This window comes from Charadrius vociferus, unplaced genomic scaffold (genome assembly GCF_000708025.1).
Source record: "Charadrius vociferus isolate BGI_N301 unplaced genomic scaffold, ASM70802v2 scaffold235, whole genome shotgun sequence".
NCBI classification, from domain to species: Eukaryota; Metazoa; Chordata; class Aves; order Charadriiformes; family Charadriidae; genus Charadrius; species Charadrius vociferus.
Genome location: NW_009648536.1, coordinates 2,236,920 through 2,261,237, shown reverse-complemented (window position 1 = coordinate 2,261,237; position 24,318 = coordinate 2,236,920). Strand labels below are relative to the sequence as shown.

Here is a 24,318-nt window from a genome sequence, read left to right as displayed (position 1 = left end):
GTTCTGTACTTTAGTCAAGCTGGTAATTCAGAGGTACAGCTGTTTTCCCCCACAGCAGTAAAGAGAGGCTGCCCTTAATTCTAAACTTCCTTGAACTAAACACTCATCTTCATTCTTTCCCTCTTTTGTTTGTTTTGTTTTTTGGTTTTTTTTTCCAGTGGGCAGTTTGCTGTAGTGAAAAAATGCCGGGAGAAGAGCACTGGTCAGCAGTTTGCAGCAAAATTCATCAAGAAACGGAGAACAAAATCCAGCCGGCGCGGGGTGAGCCGGGAAGATATCGAGCGAGAAGTCAGCATACTAAAAGAGATTCGACATCCTAATGTGATCACACTGCATGATGTTTATGAGAACAAAACAGATGTCATTCTTATTCTGGAACTGTAAGTATCTCTAGAAACTTGGGGAGGAGTAACAGAATATTTGCTTGTCTGAATAGATACTTTCTCTGAGAATCGCACAAATTTAATGGATGTTCCTTGCTACCCCAAAAGAAGATAGATAATAGCCTGAGAATTCTTTATTTTTACATCAGAGTTGTAGCTTCTTGATTTCTACATATATTTTTCACTGTAAATGCAGTATGAAGGTTAAAAAAAAATCCAGCATATTTAGGAATCTTTTCTGCTTGTTACTTTAATCATTGTTGATGTTTTGGATCCACAAGAACAATCTGGAGCTAAATAAACTGATTTGGAGATAAGAGCAGAGGGAAATAGAGATTCTAAGTTGAGGTTAGTTTAGCAAATTTTACTGTGTTTTATGTTGGTATGAAGTACAGTAGCATCAATGAATGTTTTTTTTCTCTTTTTAACCCACGTAACAGAGAACAGACTTTTCTCAGTTGAAATGTAAACTGAACTTTCATATCCTTGTTTTAGTTCCTATTTTTCATCCAAGGTTATTGCTAATGGATTGAGGTAAATATGTCGCAGAGAACACTTCTGCATTGTTTCAAGTCTGGCTTCAAGTTCCTCAAAGATTGCAAGTTTAGAAGCTAAGCACTACTCACCCATTACAGTTTGGTAGTGTCTGCTGGTGGGATGTGCATGTCTTTACATTGTTTGCATGCCTGACACTGTATTACTGCGGTACTTGCTCTGTATCAGTTAAATGTGCCTTAGAATAAGCATTTCATGCAAGCAGATGATTTGGTACAAGAATCTTGGCCAGCACTTGTGTCTTTTTCTTGGCTGTTCATGTGATTTTTCTTATATAGGTTTTGTCTTCCTGTTTATTAGCTTTAGGAAATGACATTTCCACTCACCTTATAAGGATACTTTAGTGTTGCATGCTTTCAGTAACACATATATAGATTTAAAAAGAAAAATGGGAAATAGCTTTTGGAGTTTCTTCTTTTCTATGGTATGTACATGCATGGTACTGCTTTGTTATGTTAGAACATACTTACACGTTTCTAGTCTAGCACATGATTTTTTACTTTAATACTTACTGTAGTCTGAGTTGGTCTTTTAGCTCCAGAAGTATACACTTGCATTAGTTTCTCAACTTTGGATAATTTAAGCAAGTTTCTTTTTAAAAAAAAAAAAAAAAAAAAAAAAAATAAAGCTAAGTTATCATCCTGTGTGAAGTAAAACTTCTTTATAATCCTGTCAGAATATCTACTACTCCTGGGTTTTGTTCAGAACTCTTTAAATGTGTCATAAATACATAACAGAATTAGTATGATGCTTCCTCCTCTCCCCACTTGATACTAGCTCTCACATTCTTCCTGTCTGTAACCTTACTGTCAGTGTATCGCTGCTTCTGCAGTGCTTTCTTTCTGCTCTGTAATCTGTCTGGATGAAATCAGTGTCTGGACTGGAAAGCTCTGAGGAAGACTGAGTAATCATGGACCGTGGCAAGAGGAATTGGGCTGTTCCACCCAACCCACCCTTTCCACATGAGATAGGAGCTCTTTTGGCAGCAAGGTTGCTCTATGTGTCTGTGTGTACCCACTAATGTTTACTGGATGGAAACGGATACTGCTTCTGACAATGTGTGTTGTTATTTTGTAAGCTTGATCCTGTGAAGCTCAGCAAACTATTTGCATTGCAATTTAGCTAATTGTTTTGCCTAGTTAAAAATCCCCATATAGTTTCACTTGGAGACTTTTTTTTTCACCTTTCCAAACTGCTATGTGAGTCTTTCAAGTTGAAGAAGTGCTATTTGGGGTATCACATTTATTTAGTTAGACGGTCGAAGAGGAAAAGATGACACATTAGTGATCCCTTTGTAAACTGACTATACTAATTGCTGTCAAGTTTTGTAATTCTCGAAACCACTATGATATTATGTAAAGCTATTGAAAAGGCAAAAGATTGTCATTTTAATCGCGTGCTTAGACACTTAACTATGTAATCCCTTTCTTTGAAGGTTCTAATATTCACATTTTGCCTAGGGACCTACTCCCCCGACATTCTTTCTTCTTACAGAACAATTTCAAACAAAACAGAAATAAAGCCGAAAGCTCTTTAAACAACCTGTTTTGCTGTCCTCAGAATCCATCCTAAGTGACCATTTTCCCTTCTGATTAGAACATAGTGTTGTTCCTGGGACCTGTGTTCCTTTACGACTATAAGATGAGACAGTATACCACATAGAGACAGGGAGTTCATAACAAAACAAAAACCCAGAGGAAACACTGATTTCTTATTAGTAAGCAAGTGTAATAACGTGAGCAGTGATGGGGAAGAGTATCTCTGGTTTCTGTTCTTGGTAGAAGCTGCAGCTTACAGACATCGAGCCACAGTTGCTGCCCTTTTGGTGGCTGCCAGTAGATGTTAACATGCACAGGCTCAGAGCAAGAATGTCTGTTGCCTGTTCATTATTGACTTTTATCCCCTGGTTCACCAAGAGGTTCGGGGTATTGCATGTAGCCTCCTAAACATTTTTCTGCATTATCAAACATCTGTTTCTCAGAGGTGAGTGACTGACTGCAGAAATTTTCCCTTCATTCCCTTGCAGCAAATATTACGTCAGCCAGCAAAGTATTCAAGGTAGCGATTTGTATGCAGAATTATATGGGCAGTTCATTAATTAGTGGCAAGGTCCTCACAACACTGAATGCCAAACTGAGCTGCATATCAAAAACTTTGTCCACATAGGTGCTTGGAGGTTTTTCTCTGAACTACCTTATATGAGGAAACCAACAACAAAAAAAAATTACAATACATTTAATTTCTGAATTTTTAAAATCAAATGCTTCCTTAAAAGATTCAGCAGTCACACACAAGCATGAGATATACTTGAAAAGCCTTACTTTATTACAGTCTCTTTTGGTATATTTAGTGAAATTGGGGATTTTTTTGTATTTCTAGGTCTTAGTGGCAAGTGATTGGATTGCCTTGATTTGGAAATGACCTTTGAAATTCTCACTCTGTGGACTCTTTCATCATCTTGCAAGGAATGCTGTGCATATTAGATATCAACTGGAAAACACTATCTCTTCATCATCTAACTGTAATAGTTTTTTCTCCAGTCACACAAATAATTGAATTAGTCAGAATTTTGTAGTACTTTTTTCTATCCAGCTGCAGCAACTAGTCTCAGTTGTATGTTAGCAATACTAAGCTATTTCCAGACGGCTCTGCTGAAGCCGTCATTTTATCAGATTTCACAGACTAGAAAACACAGATGCCTCTGTTGCACAGTGATAATTATTTTCTTTCCTCACGCGCATTTTGCACCTGCTTGGTTCCCCGTTTGATGGCCTGCTGGTAACCTTAGACACATAATCTCTGTCTCTTCTATATTGCTTTTCCTTCCACTTTATTATATCTTCATTTAGACTGCAGACCTACAAAATATACTCAGTATGTGGTGCTTTGCAGAGCCTTGATTGTGGTTTCTGGGTGCAACTATGAAGAAGTAGTACCCTTATCCTGAATTATATGGCAGTTACTTAGAATGCTCAAACGTAATGCAGATGGTCTCGCCTTTTAAAATAGTTTGCTAGCAATAGCTGACTATTTTCACTGGGAAGCTATGGATGGAGTTAGGTATTCATACTTTCTTCTGCAAAAAAAGCATACTTTCATTTCTGAATTGCAAACCTTTATTTAAGACCATTAGCTCTTGTAGCATAGATCTGAGTGATGAATACCTGTTTCTAAATGTCAAAAAGGAGAAGAAGAGAGCTTTGAAAGCCTTGGTTAAAAAAGAGAGGAATGACATTAACTTACAAGTGATTGTGCATTAAATACTAGGTTTTATGCATTTTTAAAAAGTTAGTTCCTCTATACTTTCTTTAAAATTTAGTCCTGGGCATCCTAGTGTCTCAGAATGAGTTGCCACCTTATCGGTACCTTCATTATATTAACCAAAAGAGAACAGAGCAAGGAGAGGATGATAGATCTGTGTATAAAAATTCTGATGATGTCATGGTTTGCTCATTGAAGAGTAAATAAGAGAAAATAACGATGAAGTCTTTAAATTCCCCTTTTATCTTATTGGGGAGTTAACTTAACTTGTTATGTTCATAATAGCTTGGCTTCCAGAGAAGCTTGAAGTCTGCACAGAACTTCTTTACTTTTCAGCTGTCTTTTGATAGAAATAGCTCAGAAGTTTTTGTTAATTTTACCTGTAAGTCATAAGAAAGTTGTTCTTTAGTGGCCTTGTACTGAATTCTGAGAGGAAGATTGAATCTTTGGTGCTTACTGGGATGTAACAGGCAGGTAAGCAAACTCTGCACTGCTAATTTGTACGTGCTGTATCACTTTTTCACTTCAAATTCCTGAATTGTAGACCTGCAGATATATGCACAGAGGACGTGTAGACAGTTAAGAATGAAGGCTTGACAGGGCTGAAAAGAAAGGAAAGCAAGTGTGACTCTGCAACACGCGAAGCCCATCTTGGAGGGAGAGCACTTGGCTTCTGGGCTCTGCAGTCCCTGAGCAAAATGCATGGTGCTCTTGTACGAAGAGCATTCAGGTTTAGCATACGTTAAATTAGAATGTCTGAGGCAGGATCAAAATACTAAGGCACACTGGGCCAAAGTGTTGGTAACCACATGTGTTATCCAGACTCTGGGCACTTAGGGACCTTCAGTGATGAAACCCTAAATAACAGCCATGTTTGGGTGCAGGAAACATGCACAAGAGTGTTCAGATCTCCCTCTTAGTGAGACTTAGCTGCTTAAATCTTAGTCCTGGTTTTGGAGCCTTCTGGCTGCGCATTCTAAGGCCAATGCTTCTTGTTCAATATAATTGAAGAATTAGGCACCCTTAAGAGAGGATTTCATGGTAGTTGGTGTCTGTAATAGAAGCTGGACAAATGAAAATGACATGGCGTAGTGATGCAGTAATGTGCCTTAATTTTTCTGGTAGCTAGGTAAAGAACAATGTTGATACATTGTAAAGATACAATGTTGTGCAGCAGGCACGCTACCAGCTCTGTTCTGCTCTTTCACAATATTTGGTACACTTTGTACTTCTGAGGAGTGGGTTGATAACTGCGCAGTTCATAAAGGCTGTGAAATGAAGTGGATGTAAAACCCCTTAACCTTAAATAAAACAGAAGTAGTAATATTTCAGTCCAGTCATGGGCTGATAACTTCTGTTTCAAAATAATGCAAGGAGTCATACAAGAGGTGTTTGACCACAGAATCGTTAGGGAAAATGTTTCTTTTGCAAGTTGACAGAAGAATTTTTTGGATTAGAGAAGAATTCAGATAAATTATCAATTGAATCTGCTTTTAAAAATTAAATAAATTGGTGTTGGAATTCTTCCTTCACTTTACTAGTTTATGTTGTTTTGAGATGTAAGTGAAGTAAATTAAACCTTGTAAGCTTCAACTTATTAGGTCAAGTTTCTTCAAACATGGAGTTTGGGCTTAGGTTTTGGGGTTGGTTTGTGGTTTTTTTAACTTCATCTGAAATCCTTAGATAATCATTAATTATCATTTAGGTGCTATTATGATACGAGCAATGTGATCAACATGGCATGTGACTGAGTCATTACGAGGTGACCACAGTGACATTGAGGGTTAATTGGTTCTACTTCCCTGCATAGGTTCCTGTAATTACTTCTTCTGAGATCTGGTGATTGGTTCTGTTTCATTGTTGAGCTAGCCTGGCAACTTGCAAAAGCACTGTCCAGATATCCTTTCTCCACAGGTGTGATATATTTTCTTTCCCAGAGGGAGATATGTGGGTTGCAAACACATCTGTCAGCTGTCCTTTGGGAAGGCTGGGAAGTGTTTTTACCACTACTATATTTTATAAGAAAGAATGTGGTTGACCCGAAGCTTTATTTTACTTGTATGAGTTCAGGAAGGCTAGCACCTCTACCTAGAAATACCAGGGAAGCGACACATACCAACTTTGCTCCTAGTTTATACCAAATATTTTTAAAAACATGTGTTCTGCTACTTGAAAACAATATAGAACGTAGGCATGTTATAACAGTGAAAATAGATTTAGTCAGCTTTTATGGCTTTCTATGTTATAACATGGTCAATAATATAACATGCCCTTTAGGATTAAGATGTGACGTCCATCAGTCACAAATTCTTATTTTGTTGAGCAAAATATTTGAACAACTTATTACGACTGCAAAATATGACAGTGACTTAGTTTAAAGGTAAACAGAAAGGTATCGATTCTTTAACATTACTGTATAAAACTTTAAAGGAAAACAGTATGTGAAGGTGAACATAGAGGCTGTGCAGCTGTAGAGGAATTTAGCTGTGACGTGATTGCAATCAATTTCCTCTGTTAATCTGAAGGGGTATAGCTTGTTGCCTATCAGTTACTTGCTAGCACTTTGCAGACCAGAGCTGCGTCACAGCACGCATGAACTGCTCAGAAAACTGTCTGGTAATTCCTATCAGCCAGCAGAGAGATTGAACGGAGGGAAGCTCTGCACTTTCAGAGGATACTAGGTACAGATACTCTGAAGTGCTCTACAGGAAGAAGCACTCATGCTTGGTGAACCTCTTGCTTTTAGTCCCTTCAGGAAGCAATCTTTATCCAGCTGGGGGTTGGCGGCAGTCTGTTAGATGCCAAGCCCCAAAGGCAGGCTGGAATTGAGTTTGCATGGCTCTGGAAATCCGCACAGTGATCTGGTGTGAGCCAGATGTCAACAGGGTGTTTATGCACCGGCAACCCCAAAGCTAACTTAGAAACAAGGCTGGGACATTGCAATGAAGGTGGAACCAGTGTACTTCTTGGGAGAAGCTGACATTCAGAGAGATCAGTCATAGGGGCTGATGTATGGAGTTGTCTGCCTCTCCTTTAGATTAAGACTGCCTCTGTGTGTGAGATGGAATATTCACAGGTACATTGGTGGAATGGGGCTTTCTGCTTGGCTTCTGGCACCCCCTCAGAAGGAGACCATGGGACAGGAAAATGTGCAGTGATTGTTTACCATGGAACTGTGTTACCTCGTCTGAGGCACAGGGCTAGACTTGAAAACCCAACAGCATTTCAGGAGGTTTGTGAAAACCGAAGCAGCTTACATAGCCAGTGTCTTTACTGGCTTGTTCTAGCCCATTTTTATTCTTATCTGGAAGTCCAGTCAAGACTATCTAGTGATTCTCAGTGTATAATCCAGTTATGAAATCTATGAAAGAAGACTCTGCTGATAGACTTGGGGGGCACTATAGTCCAATGAATTAATTGTGGAAGTGAAACTTGTACAGGATGTTGAGTGTTGACCTGTATTAACCCTCTATGACTTGCTTGAACTAATTGCCTTGCAGCAATACTGTGGTTTTCTGTACACGTGTGGTGGCACAGCTTAATATCAGACCTGCTGGAGTCAGCAGGAGGGTAGGGAATAAGCAGTCCTCTGACGAGCGTGAAGACGAAGCTAAGAAACACAACCTGTGTTCCTGAGCTCCCATGGGGACGTGGGTCGCAGCCTTTCATGTACAGGAAGGGCCCCTGGGCGGCTGCCTGAAGCAGAGGGACCTTTCCAGGAAGCTGGGCTTTTCTGAGCTTCCAGGCCCTCTTCTGTGTTCTGGTTTAACATTCTACTCATTGATGCTATAAAACCCCATTTCTCTCATGCTTTACTTCCCTGCTGATAAAAGTAAGTAGGAGAAGCACAGGAAAACCCTGTAGACCAGGGGTGCAGCTGCTTCTGGAATAAAGCTTTGAGTGCATTACATCCAGTCCCTCCTCATCCACCTACTCCTTAAGCAAGGGCTGCCCGAGTCACTTAGGATGGTAGTGCTTAAGCATCTAAAGATGCACGCAGCACTTTGGAAAAATCTACCACTTTTGCTAATTCACTTCCAATTTTAAGGGGGAAAAAATGTAAATTTTTTTTAACCTGTTATCTTCTCTGGACCTCAGTTTCAAGATTTGCAAGCTCTAGGTATATTACTTGTGAAAAACAGGTAACATTTTATTTCACACTATTAAAAGGCCTATGATATAATCATAAAAGAAATGTCACTACAGCTAACCTGTGGCAAAGACAGGAGCATAGTACTCAGCAGTGCTAGAGAAGAGCTATACGTGATCTCATGCGATTAACTATTCTGAAATGAGAATGCATCTTTGAGAAGCATAAAAATGCATGTACATCAGACTTGTAGTTTCATGTGGTCTCAACTTTCAGGATATGAAATTGCACAAAACGGAATGATTGCAGATAAGCTGAAGATGAAAAGGCTCTTTCCATTTTACACAAATACAGTTAGTTTCTTTGTTAGATGTCTCTAAAATAAGTAAACCTTAGGAATTAAATCTTTCTTTTGGATCTAAAAGGAATGTGTTTAATCAATGCTGCAGTTCATAGATGACTAGTAAATTTCACAGAAACTGCATATCTTTAAAATACCAACAGGAGTAAGGGCGAGCTGTGACAGACGTAAAACATACCCATACCAGTGTGACTACCAGTGTGACACTGTTACGATATGGTTTAGACCGCAGAGTGGGCAGTGCAGTGCTGCAAGTTGGCATCACTGAAAATGCATGCTCTGAGTACTTCTGTTGCATTTGAGATGGCTGATGAATGCTTTAAGCATCATCCGGCGCTTTCACTGTTTCACAGGGTGGGTGACCTACATGAAAAGCAGACCTGATAACCATGTGTTTGGTGCAGTGCTTCAACCTCTTCCTCAGCCGAGGGTCTGGCTCTGCCCGCCCACCCAACTGTGTGACGGTTTAGCCCAGTACCAAACCGTGCTGTGTGTAAGGGTGCTGGGTTTTGTTCTGACTGCTGCCACAGCTGGGGAAGCAGTCACACTGAGTCTTCCGGCCCCACATGCCATGGCTGTGCTCCAGTTAACAGCCCTACCGGCAGCTCCAGCAAACATCCGCTTGGAAACCTGTGGAAACAAGTTCTATGGGATCTCTACATCCCTTAGCCCAGTAATTGGAAATGAAGAGAAATGCCAGCACTGTGTCACTATCCAGGTTTCTGTTCATCATCACAAAATGCTGCAGAGGTACAGACCCTAGCCCAAAAACCTCTTGCAATTTTTTCAGTCAGAAGCAAAGAATGAGAGAATATGCATGTGCATCCATTTGTAAGATGTTTCTGAGCAGCCTCTGTAAAACAATGAACCGTATTTAATCTTTAGGAATTCCATTTTAATATCTATATGACAAAAAAAAAAAATTACTAAAATGACCTCTCTTCCTTCCAGTCTATAATTCTTATATTTAATGGCACTTTGTTTCAATAATTGCTTTCATGCAGAAATACTACAACACAAATAATACCCAGAACAATACTCTCATTATCGTCTAGGCAGCTCAGTGAAAGCTCCAAGAACTCATTAAAATACACTTTTCATGCAATTTGCATTACAGTAATGCAGATTAAGTCTCTTGAAAAGTAGACATGATAAAGAAGTCAAATGTATTTCCAGAAATTTGCTTGGACTGTTTAGCTATTGTTATGCGTTAATCCCATTATTTTTCCTAACCAGAACTTTAAATCATGAACAGATTATTTTTTTTCGCTACAGAAAGGCAATACAAATTAGGGTGTACTTTCTGAATTTTTTGAAGTATCAATACAGCGCAAAATATAGGGGATAACATGACCATCTTTTCAACCTCTAAGACATTTCTACGTAATAGTGCTGCTTTTGTAAACAGGAAAAACAGTTTGCCACAGTGGACAGTCACCTCAGTATGCGTCCTTAAACTGAAAGGACATTGGTTGTTTTTTTTAAGAATAGTTGTAGTTCATGTTTCCTGTTTACTTCACTTCATTATCTCTTTTTCTGTTGACAATTATCATCACTCCTGCCAGACTGCTGACTGAGCTGACAAAAGGGTCATCTTCAGTTTATTCCTCTCCCTCAAATGCAAAAATCTGGATGTGCTTCACTTCTTGCCTTGCTTCTTTCTGCCTGTGCAGCTAAAACACTTGCTGGAAGTAGTCTTCAGAGCAGTAGTGGCTTTTCCTTGTAGGAAAGGTATGGTAATGTTAGAGTAGAAGTACAACACATGTGCTGAATGTAATACACTATTTCAAAGAACAGAATATATTTTCAGAGTTGAATGCTTTGAGGAGTTTAGAAACTGAATAGTAGGACAGTAACCATTTTAAAGTAAGCTTTAAATTTTGTGTTTTTCAATGGGGGTGGGGTGGGGGAGGTGGAAATCTGGTGTTTTACTGGTACTATGACCTAATTCATGTTTTATTTTCTACATGTCTCACTAGTATGCTTTGACTATGCTTACTTCACATTTAATTTTGTTCTTTTAAATGTGCATACAGAGAGTAGGTGGGGTTTACGTCTTTTAAATTTACATATAGCCGACCATGTTTGTTTGGGGGTTTTAAATCGTTTTTGTTGTTGTTGTTCGAAAGTAAGACTCTTCTTATTGCATTTTTTTCAGGGGGAGAAGGGGTAGTTACTAACTGTTTAGGTTATTAAATTAAGTAATTTTCATCTTCTTTTTTGGTATTGACAATATTTAAAGTGTCTGGATCCTTTTCAAGGCGGGTCTGAGGATAGCTATGCTAAAAGGAACCGGTTACCATAAGCTCATTGGTTAAAACAACTGCTTTTGCTCTCCAAGTGTTGCAGGTGGAGAGCTCTTCGACTTCTTAGCTGAGAAAGAATCTCTCACGGAGGAGGAAGCCACAGAATTTCTCAAACAGATACTTAATGGTGTTCAGTATCTCCACTCTCTGCAAATTGCCCACTTTGATCTCAAGGTGCGTTAAGCAGATAAAAACTTTGACAACTGTAAGCAACATCCAGTCAAGTCCTTTGTAACACCAGCCACAAATCTGCCCCTGTGCAGATCTTGGTCATAGTTTTGTTTTGCTAGCTTATGTAGACAGGGAAAAGCTCAGCCATTGAAAAGAAATCACCGAACCATAAATAGTTCCCATCTGTTTTTAGTGTAAGATTCTTCATGGAAAATGCCAACTTCTGATGAAATGAAACCATTCTGAGGAAGCAATCTTGAAATAAAAATGGTTATTATGATTTTATGGAATGTGAATGGGATATGGATGAAACATTCTGAACGGGATGCCCTTTTTTCAACTTTTTTTTTTTTGCTGTTATGTACATCCTATGTTTATGTGAACAGTATTTATAGGTACTAAATTGAAACAGTACAGTCTTAAGTACAAAGATTCTTGTGGAGCAGACAGAGCAGATAATTTCCTCCTCTTTTTTTGCTTTCTGGGCTTTTTTGTTTGTCTTTACAAAAACTGTTAATTGCATCCTTTTGGTAATGAAAAGAGAGCTCTTGTATCTAAACTCAATTATTGCTTTTTTAATGTTTCGATTTCAGAATGTTTTCCTCTGTAAGATTTTTTTCAGAGGTAGGCAGCTGAACATTCCCTGAAGTCTGCTGAAGTCAGCAGCTATGTCTATAGTAGGAAAAGGAGGCATAATTATTATATGGCAATGCAGTTCTGAAAGGGGTGCTGTGTTCTGGGGATGTGGTAGAGAAGGGAATGCTTTTCAGGGTAAGCATACATTTTCCAGTCTCCTCCTTATTACCTACAGTAATGTATTTGGTCTTATGTGACAGTCAGCAAGAGAAAAGAATTGTGAATCTAGTAAGAAATACATTTCTTAGAATATGAAATGTAAATGTTTACCAATGTGCTTGTAATAAAACAAAGCATTCTTACACCGAATACGAAGAATATGTGAATTAAAGTATGCAGAACAATAGAAGTATGCGATAGAAATGTAGGGAGGGAAGGAAGAAAATTACATTTGCAGATTTCAGCCCCTGTAAATGGGGAAGAGAGGTGAAAGAAGGGTGATGATGAAAAGCTGTCCTTAATGACTCCAAAAGTCCTTAACAACATGAGCAGGATGGATGTAGCTTCAGGAACTCTTCAGAGCATGCCAGCTAATGGACATGACAGGATATGGAGACTAAGTAGCTGTTTCTGTATGCTAGTTAAAGTGACAGAGTACAGAAGCAGGCTCCATTGATGATAATCTTGACATTTTATCTTCTAACTTTGTTCTGGTTTTGCAAATCTTTGTTTTAAAATAATCCAAAGTCTGTATTTTAAAGTATAGTTAGAAAAGATGTGAGAACCTGCTCTTAATCTTTTTTGTAAGTTGAGCCTTAAAATCTGCGAGCTGGACCACTCCTAAAGTTTCTCTTGGAGAGCCAAAGGCAACAAGATATACCTCCCTGATTGCTTGTGCAGTGTGAAGGAAACCTTTCCTTTCAGGGAGTAATGGTAACCAAGCCCAAGTAATAGTTTATAGGACTTTGTTTCTTGCAAGCTCCTGGCACTGCTTGAGTGGCTGTAGCTCAGGGGCTGTGGTCTTTACTGAAGACAGCATGTTTCACTTAGGGTCAGTCCACATGAAAACTGCAGCTGTTGTATCCACAAGAGGTAAAATCTTGGCCCTGTGGAAATCATAGCGCACTGTCATCAACATGAAATCCTAATTTACTATAGTTAATTTTTAGCATATGTTTGATCATAATAGGAAAAGACGGGCTGAAGACACAATTCAAGAGGCTGAAGGAGATAGAGAGAAGTGTTCAGTGCAGAAGTATGTTGATATGTGTCAGACATTTCATACCTGCGTATAATCTCTCTTTCTCTCCCCCTTCTTCCTTCTCAAAGCCTGAAAACATAATGTTGTTGGACAGAAACGTACCAAAGCCTCGAATCAAGATTATAGACTTTGGTTTAGCACACAAAATTGACTTTGGAAATGAATTCAAAAATATCTTTGGAACGCCAGAGTTCGTTGGTGAGAAAACTGTTATTCCTTCAAACTATGCTTTCCCAGTCTGTGAAACAGTGTATGTGTCTTAGCTTGGTTTGGCTAAGTTACAGATTATGCAATTTGTGTGTAATTCATGACATTATGGAATTTAAATAAGTAATCTGTAGCATTCAGTTCCAACTTAGACTTGCATTAAGGTGTTTTTATCTATCAGCATCTTGACTTATTATCTCTGACATATGTAGGCTCAAAGTGACATAGATCTGTGCTTTGACTAGGTACTGACCTTCCTGCTTTCTCCTTTAGCTCCTGAAATAGTAAACTATGAGCCTCTTGGTCTTGAAGCAGATATGTGGTAAGTTATTGGATCTTACTTGAACTAAATCTCTCATGATTATTCTTATGTTCTAACCTTTTTTTTTTTCTCTCCTCTCTCTCCCTCCATCTGTTTCTCTCCCCTCTCCCTCATGCTTTTTTTTCTTTTCTCTTCACTCCAGGAGCATTGGTGTAATTACTTATATTCTGTAAGTACCAAAATCTATAAGTGGTTCTTGCAAATGCTGTTTTTTTAACTCTGATTCTATCCTCTGGGGTTTTGGTGGTGTCTATATAAGTCAAACCATTTTGATTGCACATCATGATTCAAGTTGAATGATTGTAAAAGCAATAGTATAATTATTGAAAGAATGGCCATTAATCAGTATCGAGGTAGCACAGGAAGCTGTCTTCAAATCTGTATATGATTTTCCACAGCAGCTTTATCTTAATATTCTCTGAAATTACAGCAAAGCTTTTTGCCCTGCTAGAGCACATCTTCCTGAAAGTACATTTGCGGTCTTAAAGCAGAAAAGAAAAATATTCATTTCTGCTGTTATTTCTTCTCAGAGGATTGAAACAGCAATGTTACAACATGTGATGAGAGGAATGTTCTGTCTTTCTTGCAGTCTAAGTGGTGCATCACCATTTCTTGGAGAAACCAAACAGGAAACATTAGCAAATGTGTCTGCTGTGAATTATGAATTTGAAGAAGAGTTCTTCAGTAATACCAGTGCCCTAGCTAAAGATTTTATACGAAGACTTCTAGTCAAGGATCCAAAGTGAGTTTCTTTTATGTATGCAGTGTTGCAGCCTATATCTCTAGTATTTCAAATTATGTGATATTTTGTGATGTTAGTTTAATAAACATATAGCAGTATGTATTTTTTGCTATCTGAAATAGTTCTGTCTTTTATTCTATTAAAGGAAGAGAATGACTATTCAAGATAGTTTGCTGCATCCTTGGATAAAGGTTGGAACGTAATTCATTCTCTATTGTCCTGTTTTTAATCATTCTTCATTTCATACTTAGCTTTCACTTTTCAAGTTCCTTAACAAGGAAAATTGGCATAATTGTTTAAAATACCTTACTGTTTTGGAAAGCTGTCTATACGAAAACTAATACGTGCAGAATGTGGACTTCATTAACATATCCTCTATATCTGTTAGCAATGGGGAAGTAGCCCACTATTGGGATTAACATCATGCTTAGGCAGAGAAGCTAATCTTCAGGAGCATTGCACTGACAAAGATACATTCTCTGATTCCAGTCTAATTTCCTCTCACATTTTTCATCTTCTAATCTCCTTATTTAGGTTGGGAAAAAAAGGGTCATCTCTTTTCTGTCCTTCTGCTTTAGACTGAAGAAAGCAGTTGATGTGGGGTGGTGGTCTGTTTCTTTCAGTGTTCCACAGTGATTGGATCAAGCTGTTGTGGTGCCCCTAGGTTGAGAGGGAGAAAATGGGACCTATCATTCTCCTTAGTGTGCGCCACTTAATTTCTTCATTTCCATATCGCATTCTGATTGTGAGTAGTAAACCTCTTCAGTGCCATTGATTTCCCAGGTCTTGGGGATACACAGTGGGTATTTGACCTCATTCCACTTCCCAGAGAACCAGTTAGCAGAATGTTTATCCATGCCACAGCTACTCCAGTTCACAGTTCAGCATCCTAGGGCAGACATTTCTACACCATTATGCCAAACTAGACTTCACTGTTCTTTGCTGACTTTTTTGGCTGGGTAATTGTAAACACTTAAAACACATTGAACATGTTGAAATAATCTTTTAAATTGCTGAAGCAAGCTTTGTCCAAGTTTGTCTCTCAGAGACTAGGGTCTCCACTCCTGCATCAACACATGTTGTTTTGTACCTTGTTATGTTCCTTTATGTCCTGAATTTCCAGGCATTCTCCCCTCATCCCACTGGTCATATCATCTTTTCCCCCTTCCCATCACTACCTTTATCTGCATTTCTCCATAAAAATGACTTGAAGTATGGGATCATGTAATGCAAAATTTGATATACTCCACCAGTAACTGGTGCTTAGTATTAGCCTATGAGAAAGTTCAAAGTGTGCAGCCTTAAAGTTTGCTGCACAGGTAGGTGGGATGTGATGTTTTTGTGAGGTCCCAGCAGCATCCAGCTGATTACACTGGTACTGGAACAAAGTTTGACTGCATTTAAAATCAGCCAGGAAATCTTCCCAGAAGACAAGATTTATCTAGGAGATGATATCCGATGCCTCCATCAGAGGCTGAATGTTCTGTTGGCGTTTTTTGTTTAAAAGGAAAAACCAAATTTTAGTGTTGCATGAAATATTCTTAGGTTTGGATTTCCTTTATGGCATTTTCTCAAGAAATTCCATCTGCATGCCCCACTAGGCTGTGGATGTTAAAATGATTTGTTTACAATTACTTTATTATTACACTATGATTACAGTATTATTATAATGTAAATGGAAGTCATCACTGAAGGACAGAATCTTGCATACAGGAAGGTGCTTTATGAAAGTTCTGGTTGTAATTGTGGGATATTTTACAACAGCTTTATGTTCTTTTTGCGCATAGCCTAAAGACACCCAGCAAGCACTTAGTAGAAAAGCATCTGCAGTGAATATGGAGAAATTCAAAAAGTTCGCAGCACGACGAAAATGGAAAGTAAGTTGGTCAATAGATCTTCAAAATGTTGGTGACATATAAATGCAGTAGTGTTACCTGCTCCAAGGACACATCAGTGACTTTAAGAGTGGAGAAGAAGGAAGAAGAAACCCATTCCTCTGTCATTTGGAATAAATTAGGTGCTTGAATATGGTGGCACAGGAGAAGACTTCTTTGTTAATGATCTGCATACAAATGCTTGTGTGTGGATTCTTTGTTTTATGCATCTAGCTGTATGCTGTCATTATCTGTCTTGGTAATGCTCCCAGAGAAAAGCACTTCTGAGTGTAGGTACATGTTTTTGTGACAGTAATCCTAGTAAATCAAACATCCCTTAAGCAGGTCTCGCAGAATTAATTATTCCAGTAGTTATGCCAACACTCAACAGAGTAGGATGGAAAAAACTAGTCTCTTTTGCAGAGGATTTTTGGTTGGAGACTGCCAATCTGTTCAGAAGTTTGGCATCACTTAATGTTTCCAGAAGTTGGGGGTACGGTATTAGCTGAATGCATTGATCTGTGTAAGGAGAAGTTGGGATAACACAATTATGCCTCCTCCTTAAGTGTGCACATTGGGGAACTCACGCAGATGCTAAGCAAGGGCAGGACTATTGTATGAAAAATCTGTTTATCATGAAGAGATGACACCTGAAACAACAGAGGTTGCTATTATTAGAAAAGGAGTTTCATTCGTTGTCACAGAGTCCAAGAACTAGGATGATTTTGCTAAGCTGTGGACCAAAGACACAAAATATCCAGCTATGCAGTAAAATTTTTTTGCTGCAGTTTAGTGTCTGCATTAGGTGAACATCTATGGTATTTATAAAATTTAAGTACTTGTCTGCTACCCTAGAATGAAATGGTGGGTATAGGAATATCTTAAACTGTTTTGCAATGTGGCGTTTAAAGGAAAGCTGTCAGCTAATTTGCGCACAGTTTAGGTTTTCTGTGTGTACATACTTTGGAATATGTACATTTAAATGTTTTCAATGTAAACAAAAGGATGTAATACAAATCTGTTTTGTTTTGTATTTGAACAGCTTGGTGAAATAGTAGCAATCAAAAAATATTATGTGGCTTTGCTTAGTGCATATGAATGGATTATATATGGTCAAAAGAAATGGAAGGTTGAAATGCAATACAAAAAGGAGGTGGAGGTTGTTGGAGTCAAACTCCAGTTTGTTTTGCTACTATGACAGTATTCCTTTAAAAGCTCTGCAGTAGCATCTTATCACAAGTATTCTGTTTTGATTTTTTTTTACATATAGCTTTTTTCTTCTTATTTTTAAAAAGCAATCAGTGCGCTTAATATCCTTGTGCCAAAGATTATCAAGATCTTTCTTGTCTAGAAGTAACATGAGCGTCGCTAGGAGTGATGACACTCTGGTAAGTGTGTACTTATATGCTTAGAATGCTTTACTGTGTCTGAGACACATATTTTCTGAAATGTTTCTAACAAAAATATTGGGCTATTGAAAATGTGCATAATTAATTTAGCTCATATGTAGGAAGAAATAGATTTTAGGGTTACAGAGGTATTTATCCTTCGTTTGATCTTCCACATGATGCAAACCTTGAAATTTAATTGATTAATTATCATAGTGAGGCTTCTAGCTGGTGCCCAAAAGTCTTCTACCTTGGTTTTGAAGTTTTGAATCAGGAGGATTTTTTGTACTGTAGCTCTTATAATGTGAAAAAGTTGCATCTGAATTTTTCATGTCACTGTGTACAGTAAAATAATATTGCATTTTTAAAGTAATATTCAAAATGATTGAGATCTGCTTACAGCCAATGAATGTTAGGCAGCAGTATTGCAACAGGAGGAAATTTTAAAGTTGGCCAGTGTTCAGTTTGTGGTATTATATACGTCTACTAGATTTAAGTAGTCAGGAGCAATTGCTGTATGCTTCGTAATTACAAATGCTTGTAAATCCAAAAGCATTCTTATTTAACTTACTCTCCAGGTCTTAATACATGCTTCACAAATTCCCTGTGATCAGCAAAGAATGTATGTCAATATGTTTAGAGCTGGGTAACCTCATCTTTTCTGCACATTAGCAGGATCAAACTTCAAAAATTCTGCAAAGCCCTTTTTATCCGCATTATGTTCCCTGTGTCCCCCCTGTGCAACTCCACACTCTTGTTCCCACTTTTCCTCCTCTTACCTTTCTGCTTCCATTCTCTTTGTTCTCTCAGTCTTGCCCTCCTTCCCCTGCCTCCCCCATCTCAGTTACCAGTATGCCTTTTAGCACTGGATGAGCATTTCACACCTCTGTTGCAGCAGAAAAGATTGTAGCCTAATGTTAGTGTTCTAAGAAATCAGAAACCTCGGGAGAGAGGAGGTAAGAGTGATTGAAATATTGGGCTCAGTGAATTTCAGTTCTTGGACATTTTAGTGCAGGAGAGAAAAATAAAATTACACCTGCAGAGGTATCTAGGCTCATTACTTATATTCTAGATTTTTAACTGGTCCATTTGAATAGATGAAAGCTTCATCTGAAGCACCTCTCCTGTGTCATATTCCTGGATGGCATGAAACTTGATACTCCAGCTTGTATTTGTGTACCTCTTTGGGTTTTTTAATGTTCACATATATGCATGGAATTAGTTTCATTTAACGCAAGTATTGCGTCTATTGAAAGTCCTAGGAGGAAAAAGAAAATACAGCTAATGAAAGAAACCTGTTTGGAACCTCAGTGAGTAACAGGCTCGTGTATGAAGAAGAGGGAAGCATATTGTACTAGAAAAAGTGTGGGGGTTTTTGGTGTGGGTTTTCAAATAACACACGTATGTGCTAGCCATATGCTTTACAAAGGATTACAACTTGCAGCTGAAGAACTCTTAAAGACTTTAAAAATTTTACTTTTAAAATTTTTTTAGATGTCTTGGCAGCTGTTGAGATAGGGATTTTTTTTCCTTGAAGCTAACAATTTTTCTTCTTTCTCATTTAATTACAAGGATGAGGAAGATTCTTTTGTGATGAAAGCTATTATTCATGCCATCAATGATGACAATGTTCCTGGATTACAGCACCTTCTGGGATCTCTGACAAATTACGATGTCAATCAACCCAACAAGGTAGTGTGGGTCTATGTTGAGGTGCGTGGGGGACTAGCTATCACCCTGTTGAATAGAGCAACGTGGTTGTAAAATAGAAATGTAACACCTGAAATGAAAAGGAAAAGACAAGTGGATGTGAAGCATTTCTGCCTTTCTTTATGAGAAATTTTAATGTGTTCTGTGTTCAGTCTTTTCAAGCTACCTGGAAATGTAGTCTAAAATATTTTTTTTTTTTCCTTTTTCAAAGGCCTAGGCCTTTGAAAACAGCTCTTGAAAACAGAGTTGTGATATATCAGATATCAGCCTTTGCTTTTGTTTTCGGTTCTTCTTTCTTGCGGTGGATGAAGGTGGCAGAATATGTAAGAATAACCAAACTGCCAAAACTGACTTTGCAAAGCACTGTTAGAAACAAAAGTCCCATACTGCAGAAACTGGTTATGTGAACATAATGTTAGATGGTGTCATTCATTTTCAGAAATGAAATGACTTGTCTACTATAGTATTTCAGTGCAGTGCAGCTGTACTAACAGGAGTGTTGGAACTGAGACCAAGAGACCAAAGTTCTGTTGCTGGCTTTGCTGTTTAACCTTGGATAAATCGTCTCTGCTCTAATTTTCACTTTTTTGAATGATTATACTGACCGTCGTTATAAAGTACTTTGAGAAATATTAGTGAAGAGCACTATAAAAGTAAAGCACCTGTTATTCTACTGCGATGGGGTCTTGAACTTTTCAAGAAATCACTGTGGTTTTTTGGTTTAATGGTGCAGTCCCATTGAACTTTCCCATGTGTTGCTGGTGGCTTGTGTCTTTGAGATGGTGTGGGAAATGCCTTAGGTAATCTGGCTCAAAATGTAGATATAAAGAAGTTGCAAAGGGGAACATGCTTGCCAAATTTGGTCAATGAGAGCTTAATATTAATATTCCTAATTTGAAAAGCATACCTTTAACATGTGGTGCGTCATGTAGTAAATGTGAATTCATCCCAAAAATATGGAAGATTGCGGTGCAATAAATTTCTCTGGACCAAAGGGACAAACTATTTTCTATATAGTATTCCCTGAAGACTTAATTTGAAACTGGAAATCCAGAGATGCCACTCAATGCCTGCCTTCTATTCCATTCTATTTTCTTAATCCTTCAAAAACTAAGTATGTTGTTCTTGCTTGTATTTCGTTGTTAGCATGGAACACCTCCGCTACTGATTGCTGCTGGCTGTGGAAACGTTCAGATGCTTCAGTTGCTTTTAAAGCGTGGATCCCGTATTGATGTTCAAGATAAGGTCAGTGTTCTGCTTTGTCACTGTATAAGTTTTTCAGTACAGCTAGCAGAGGACGAGCAGTTCAGGCCAAGTAGCATTGGAAATGAAAAAATCTGGGCTGGAGAGCCTCTTTTGTGTCTTCCACAGCAAAAAGATAAAAGCAAATCTTTAACAATGTCATTTATTACTAGTGAATATCCTCTGATTTCGATCACTTTATTAGCTGAAGTAATTTGAATGATACTAATCTTAAAATATAGTTTGTGCTTATAAAATTGCCTCAATTATTTCAAATTAGTGATTGCCCTAAAACACAATGGTGAACCTTATTTAATATGGAATGATAAATGCACATTTTAGCGATGGGGAATAGCACAATTAAAACTCATGTGATGGAGGGTATGCTTTGCAACAAGTTGTTTGTTTGGGTTTTTTTCAAAATGTGTTGTAATGGTCTGGGATTCATTTAAAGCAAACTTTTGAAGCACTGTCTGCTTCTCTGTCTAATAGATGGTAAAGTAATTTTATCTCATGACTGATAATCCAAGGGCTGGAGCACCTCTCCTATGAGGAGAGGCTGAGAGAGTTGGGGCTGTTCAGCCTGGAGGAGAGAAGGCTCCGGGGAGATCTTATTGCGGCCTTCCAGTTCCTAAAGGGGGCCTACAGGAGAGCTGGGGAAGGACTTTTTACAAGGGCATGTAGTCACAGGACGAGGGGGAATGGCTTTAAACTGGAAGAGGGCAGGTTTAGATTAAACATTAGGAAGAAACTTTTCACTTTAAGGGTGGTAAGACACTGGAACAGGTTGCCCAGAGAGGTTGTTGAGGCCCCATCCCTGGAGGTGTTCAAGGCCAGGCTGGACGTGGCCTTGGGCAACCTGTTCTAGTGGGAGGTGTCCCTGCCCACGGTAGGGAGGTTGGGACTCCATGATCTTCAAGGTCCTTTCCAGGTGCCGGTTAACTGGCCTGGGGGGGGGGGGGTCTTGTCATTGTTGGTATGTGGGCTTGTTGAACCAATTGGAAGGGTGTTTTTAAAAAAGTAAGTATGTTCATATAAGCTTGAATAGCTGTTCAAGATATCTGCGTCCATCTAAGTGTACGTATACCTCAGAGGAAAATCTAGAATCAGGATTCTAAATTTATCTCTAACATCTGTAATCAAATATTTTTGATAGGTGGGATCTAATGCAATCTACTGGGCTTCTCGACACGGTCATGTAGAAACACTGAAATTTCTCAATGATAATAAATGTCCTTTGGATGTTAAGGATAAGGTAAGAAAAAAATTCTTTTTCATACAGCAAGCTTTTTTTTAATAACTTTATCTTAGCAAAGAGAGAGGTCTTTCAACTGGAATGGTTTTTAGCTCTTCCATAATTCTGAGAATGTGACTGGATTTTGTTATTGTGGTTTTATAAGCTGACATATAGGGCTGTGATAACACAGCTTTAAAGTAGCTGGATGTACTGATTATTTTCCTGACAAATGTTAACCAAGCGTGCATATTAAATGTGGTGAGTACATGGTGGGTAGGTGGGAAAGTACAAACCTAAATTAATTTTCGCTTGAAGACTAGATTTCTCATTGGAACTTAGGGTAAAATCGTGATTCTGTTTTTCATTCTTCTTGATTGAAAATCACTTTTGTCTGACAAGTAAATTTGACTGTTATTGAGTATAATGAAGCCTAACAATTTATAGCTGACGAGCACTTACCTTGTCTCCAGCAGTGTTACTTGAGCAACATTTGCCCTAGAAATTAGTTGCTGTTAAAACCTTATACTATAGTGATGTTTTATACTAGCCAAAGCTCCAGTACGGAGGCAATCATACTTGTGAAACACAGTTTGCTACGTTGAGGAAACTAGTACAAGGTAAGGCACATTAGCAAAATTAGTGTTTAGCACCTGATAGGGCTACCAGGAAAAAGGTTACTCTCTTAATAAAAATAACATTTATTTTTCATATAATTTCAACAAAAGGTTGCAAGTAATTACATGGAATGACCAAAATACACCAGGATACACCATGGTGTTTGGCCAGCTCCTTACATTTGTACGTACAGGGCAGAGGGGACCCACATGGAAATAGTATGAACAGTGTTTCAACACCAAGTGCACGCACAGCTGCCATGTCATATTGCACAGAAAGAAATCCCATTGTGGCTGTGACCTGGAACAAACTAAGTAGGAAAATAAGTTCTGAAAAAGGAAGGTCTTTGAAGAAATAACCTGGCAGGTGGTGGTGTATCTGTCACATCTCTGCTGACCGCAGCTGGTTTATGGGGAGTGGGCAGCACCCCATGAAGAATACAGGCATTCTGGCTGTACACAGCAGTGTATATCTGGGGCTGACATATGAAATTACACTGTCATGTTCTTCTGTAATTGCAGTCTGGGGAGACCGCTCTCCACGTCGCAGCTCGGTATGGGCATGTGGATGTAGTTCAGTTTCTCTGTAGCATTGGATCCAATCCAAACTTTCAAGACAAGGTGAGTCATGGACACTGTCTGTTTTTCGTCAGCAAATAAGGCTGTAGTATGAGAACAAATAAGGCTGTAGTATGAGTGGTGAAAACTCCTAGTCTTGCCTTGCAGCCTCTGGCATGTTTGCATTTGGGAAAAAAAAAAAAAAAACCAAAAAACCAAAAAAACAAAAACAGAATTATGGAGGTTTTGGTACATTTTAATAGATGAAGACTACTCAAAAACCAGTATGCATGAACCAACTACTGTTATAAAACACAGGTTGTCTTGAAAATGAAAGCTTGAGGATGGAGAAACTCAACAGTGTGAAGGTATGGGTAGTGGTATGTGCTGTGTGAGTTCAGCTAAAGCTTTTTATTAGTTTTTGCCTTGACTTCAGCTTATTTTTAGCTGTCATGGGACTTTTCTGGTGTCAAGCACTCATTTTTGAAAATGAGAGGAGAGCTCAGGAGGGCTTCTTTTAGAGCTCTAAACTCTTGTGAGAAACCAGGAAAGAAAAGGCTTAATAGGAAAAAAAATTCATTTGACCCAAATTTAACTGGGGGGGGAGTTACACAAGCCTCCCCAAGCGCCACATCCTCTAGGACTACTTTTATATTGCTTAAGCAGCAGCAGGCCAGGGGACTGCAGGGTCTGCTGTTCAACTATTTTTTTTCCCCTCAGATTTTTACGGAAACCTTGAATACAGGCTAAGTCTTCTAATATTATCAGCATCGATTGTCTCCTTATTGATATTTGCCAGGTACATAAAGGATGTCCCATTTCTTGGAATTTGATAAAATGGCTTTTTTTGGCAGGTTTTAATCATCCCTGCTTTTCAGCGGGCTACTTTCTATAGCATATTTTTGTAAAACGTTTGAATTTCTTAATGAAGTTCCACATAATTGTTGTGAAGTAGAAGGAGATTGAAGGTGAGTATTTTGAAGCTTCCTGGCTTCAAGCAAAAAGTAAATTAGAACTTCAGTCACAATGGAACTCAAAACGACTACAGGTTCAAATGCTTGTTGTGATGCGTGTTTAAAGGACTTGGGTTTCTAAGTATCCAAGTCACCGTCTACACTCCTAAATCATGAGGATGTGCTTTTTGAACACGGTAAGCAGAGTGGTCTGCCTCAAACTGCAAGTCTAGTGGGATTTGCATCTCCTTGGTGAGCAATCTGTTTTAAACACTGAATTAGTCCCTCAGCACACAGGATGTAACAGTTGCTTATGAATGAGGATCAGTTTTCAAGTGAGAAAACCAAGATAGTTAGCTCCAGGAGCACGGAAACATCTATACTAAGATTGCTGACACGCGAGGTGTTTTCAGTAGATAGTTTTATGGTGAGAAATACGGACTGTCTGAATCCAGGTAATGATGAAAATCTCATGCATTACCGTAATCACTTAGTAAGGCAGCAGGA

General features: G+C 38.5%; 1 protein-coding gene across 1 annotated transcript in view; it reads left to right on the top strand.

The window, feature by feature from the left end:
- Window positions 1–24,318, top strand: part of DAPK1 (death-associated protein kinase 1) — a 57,341-nt gene that overhangs the window by 3,399 nt on the left and 29,624 nt on the right. Inside the window, exons 2-14 of the mRNA XM_009885857.1 lie at window positions 159–380; window positions 10,992–11,130; window positions 13,033–13,162; window positions 13,445–13,493; window positions 13,636–13,662; window positions 14,083–14,235; window positions 14,381–14,426; window positions 16,023–16,112; window positions 17,405–17,497; window positions 19,070–19,189; window positions 20,354–20,452; window positions 21,606–21,704; window positions 22,823–22,921. Of these exons, the coding sequence (XP_009884159.1) occupies window positions 159–380; window positions 10,992–11,130; window positions 13,033–13,162; window positions 13,445–13,493; window positions 13,636–13,662; window positions 14,083–14,235; window positions 14,381–14,426; window positions 16,023–16,112; window positions 17,405–17,497; window positions 19,070–19,189; window positions 20,354–20,452; window positions 21,606–21,704; window positions 22,823–22,921 (1,366 nt within the window). The remainder of the gene's footprint in view (window positions 1–158; window positions 381–10,991; window positions 11,131–13,032; window positions 13,163–13,444; window positions 13,494–13,635; window positions 13,663–14,082; window positions 14,236–14,380; window positions 14,427–16,022; window positions 16,113–17,404; window positions 17,498–19,069; window positions 19,190–20,353; window positions 20,453–21,605; window positions 21,705–22,822; window positions 22,922–24,318) is intronic.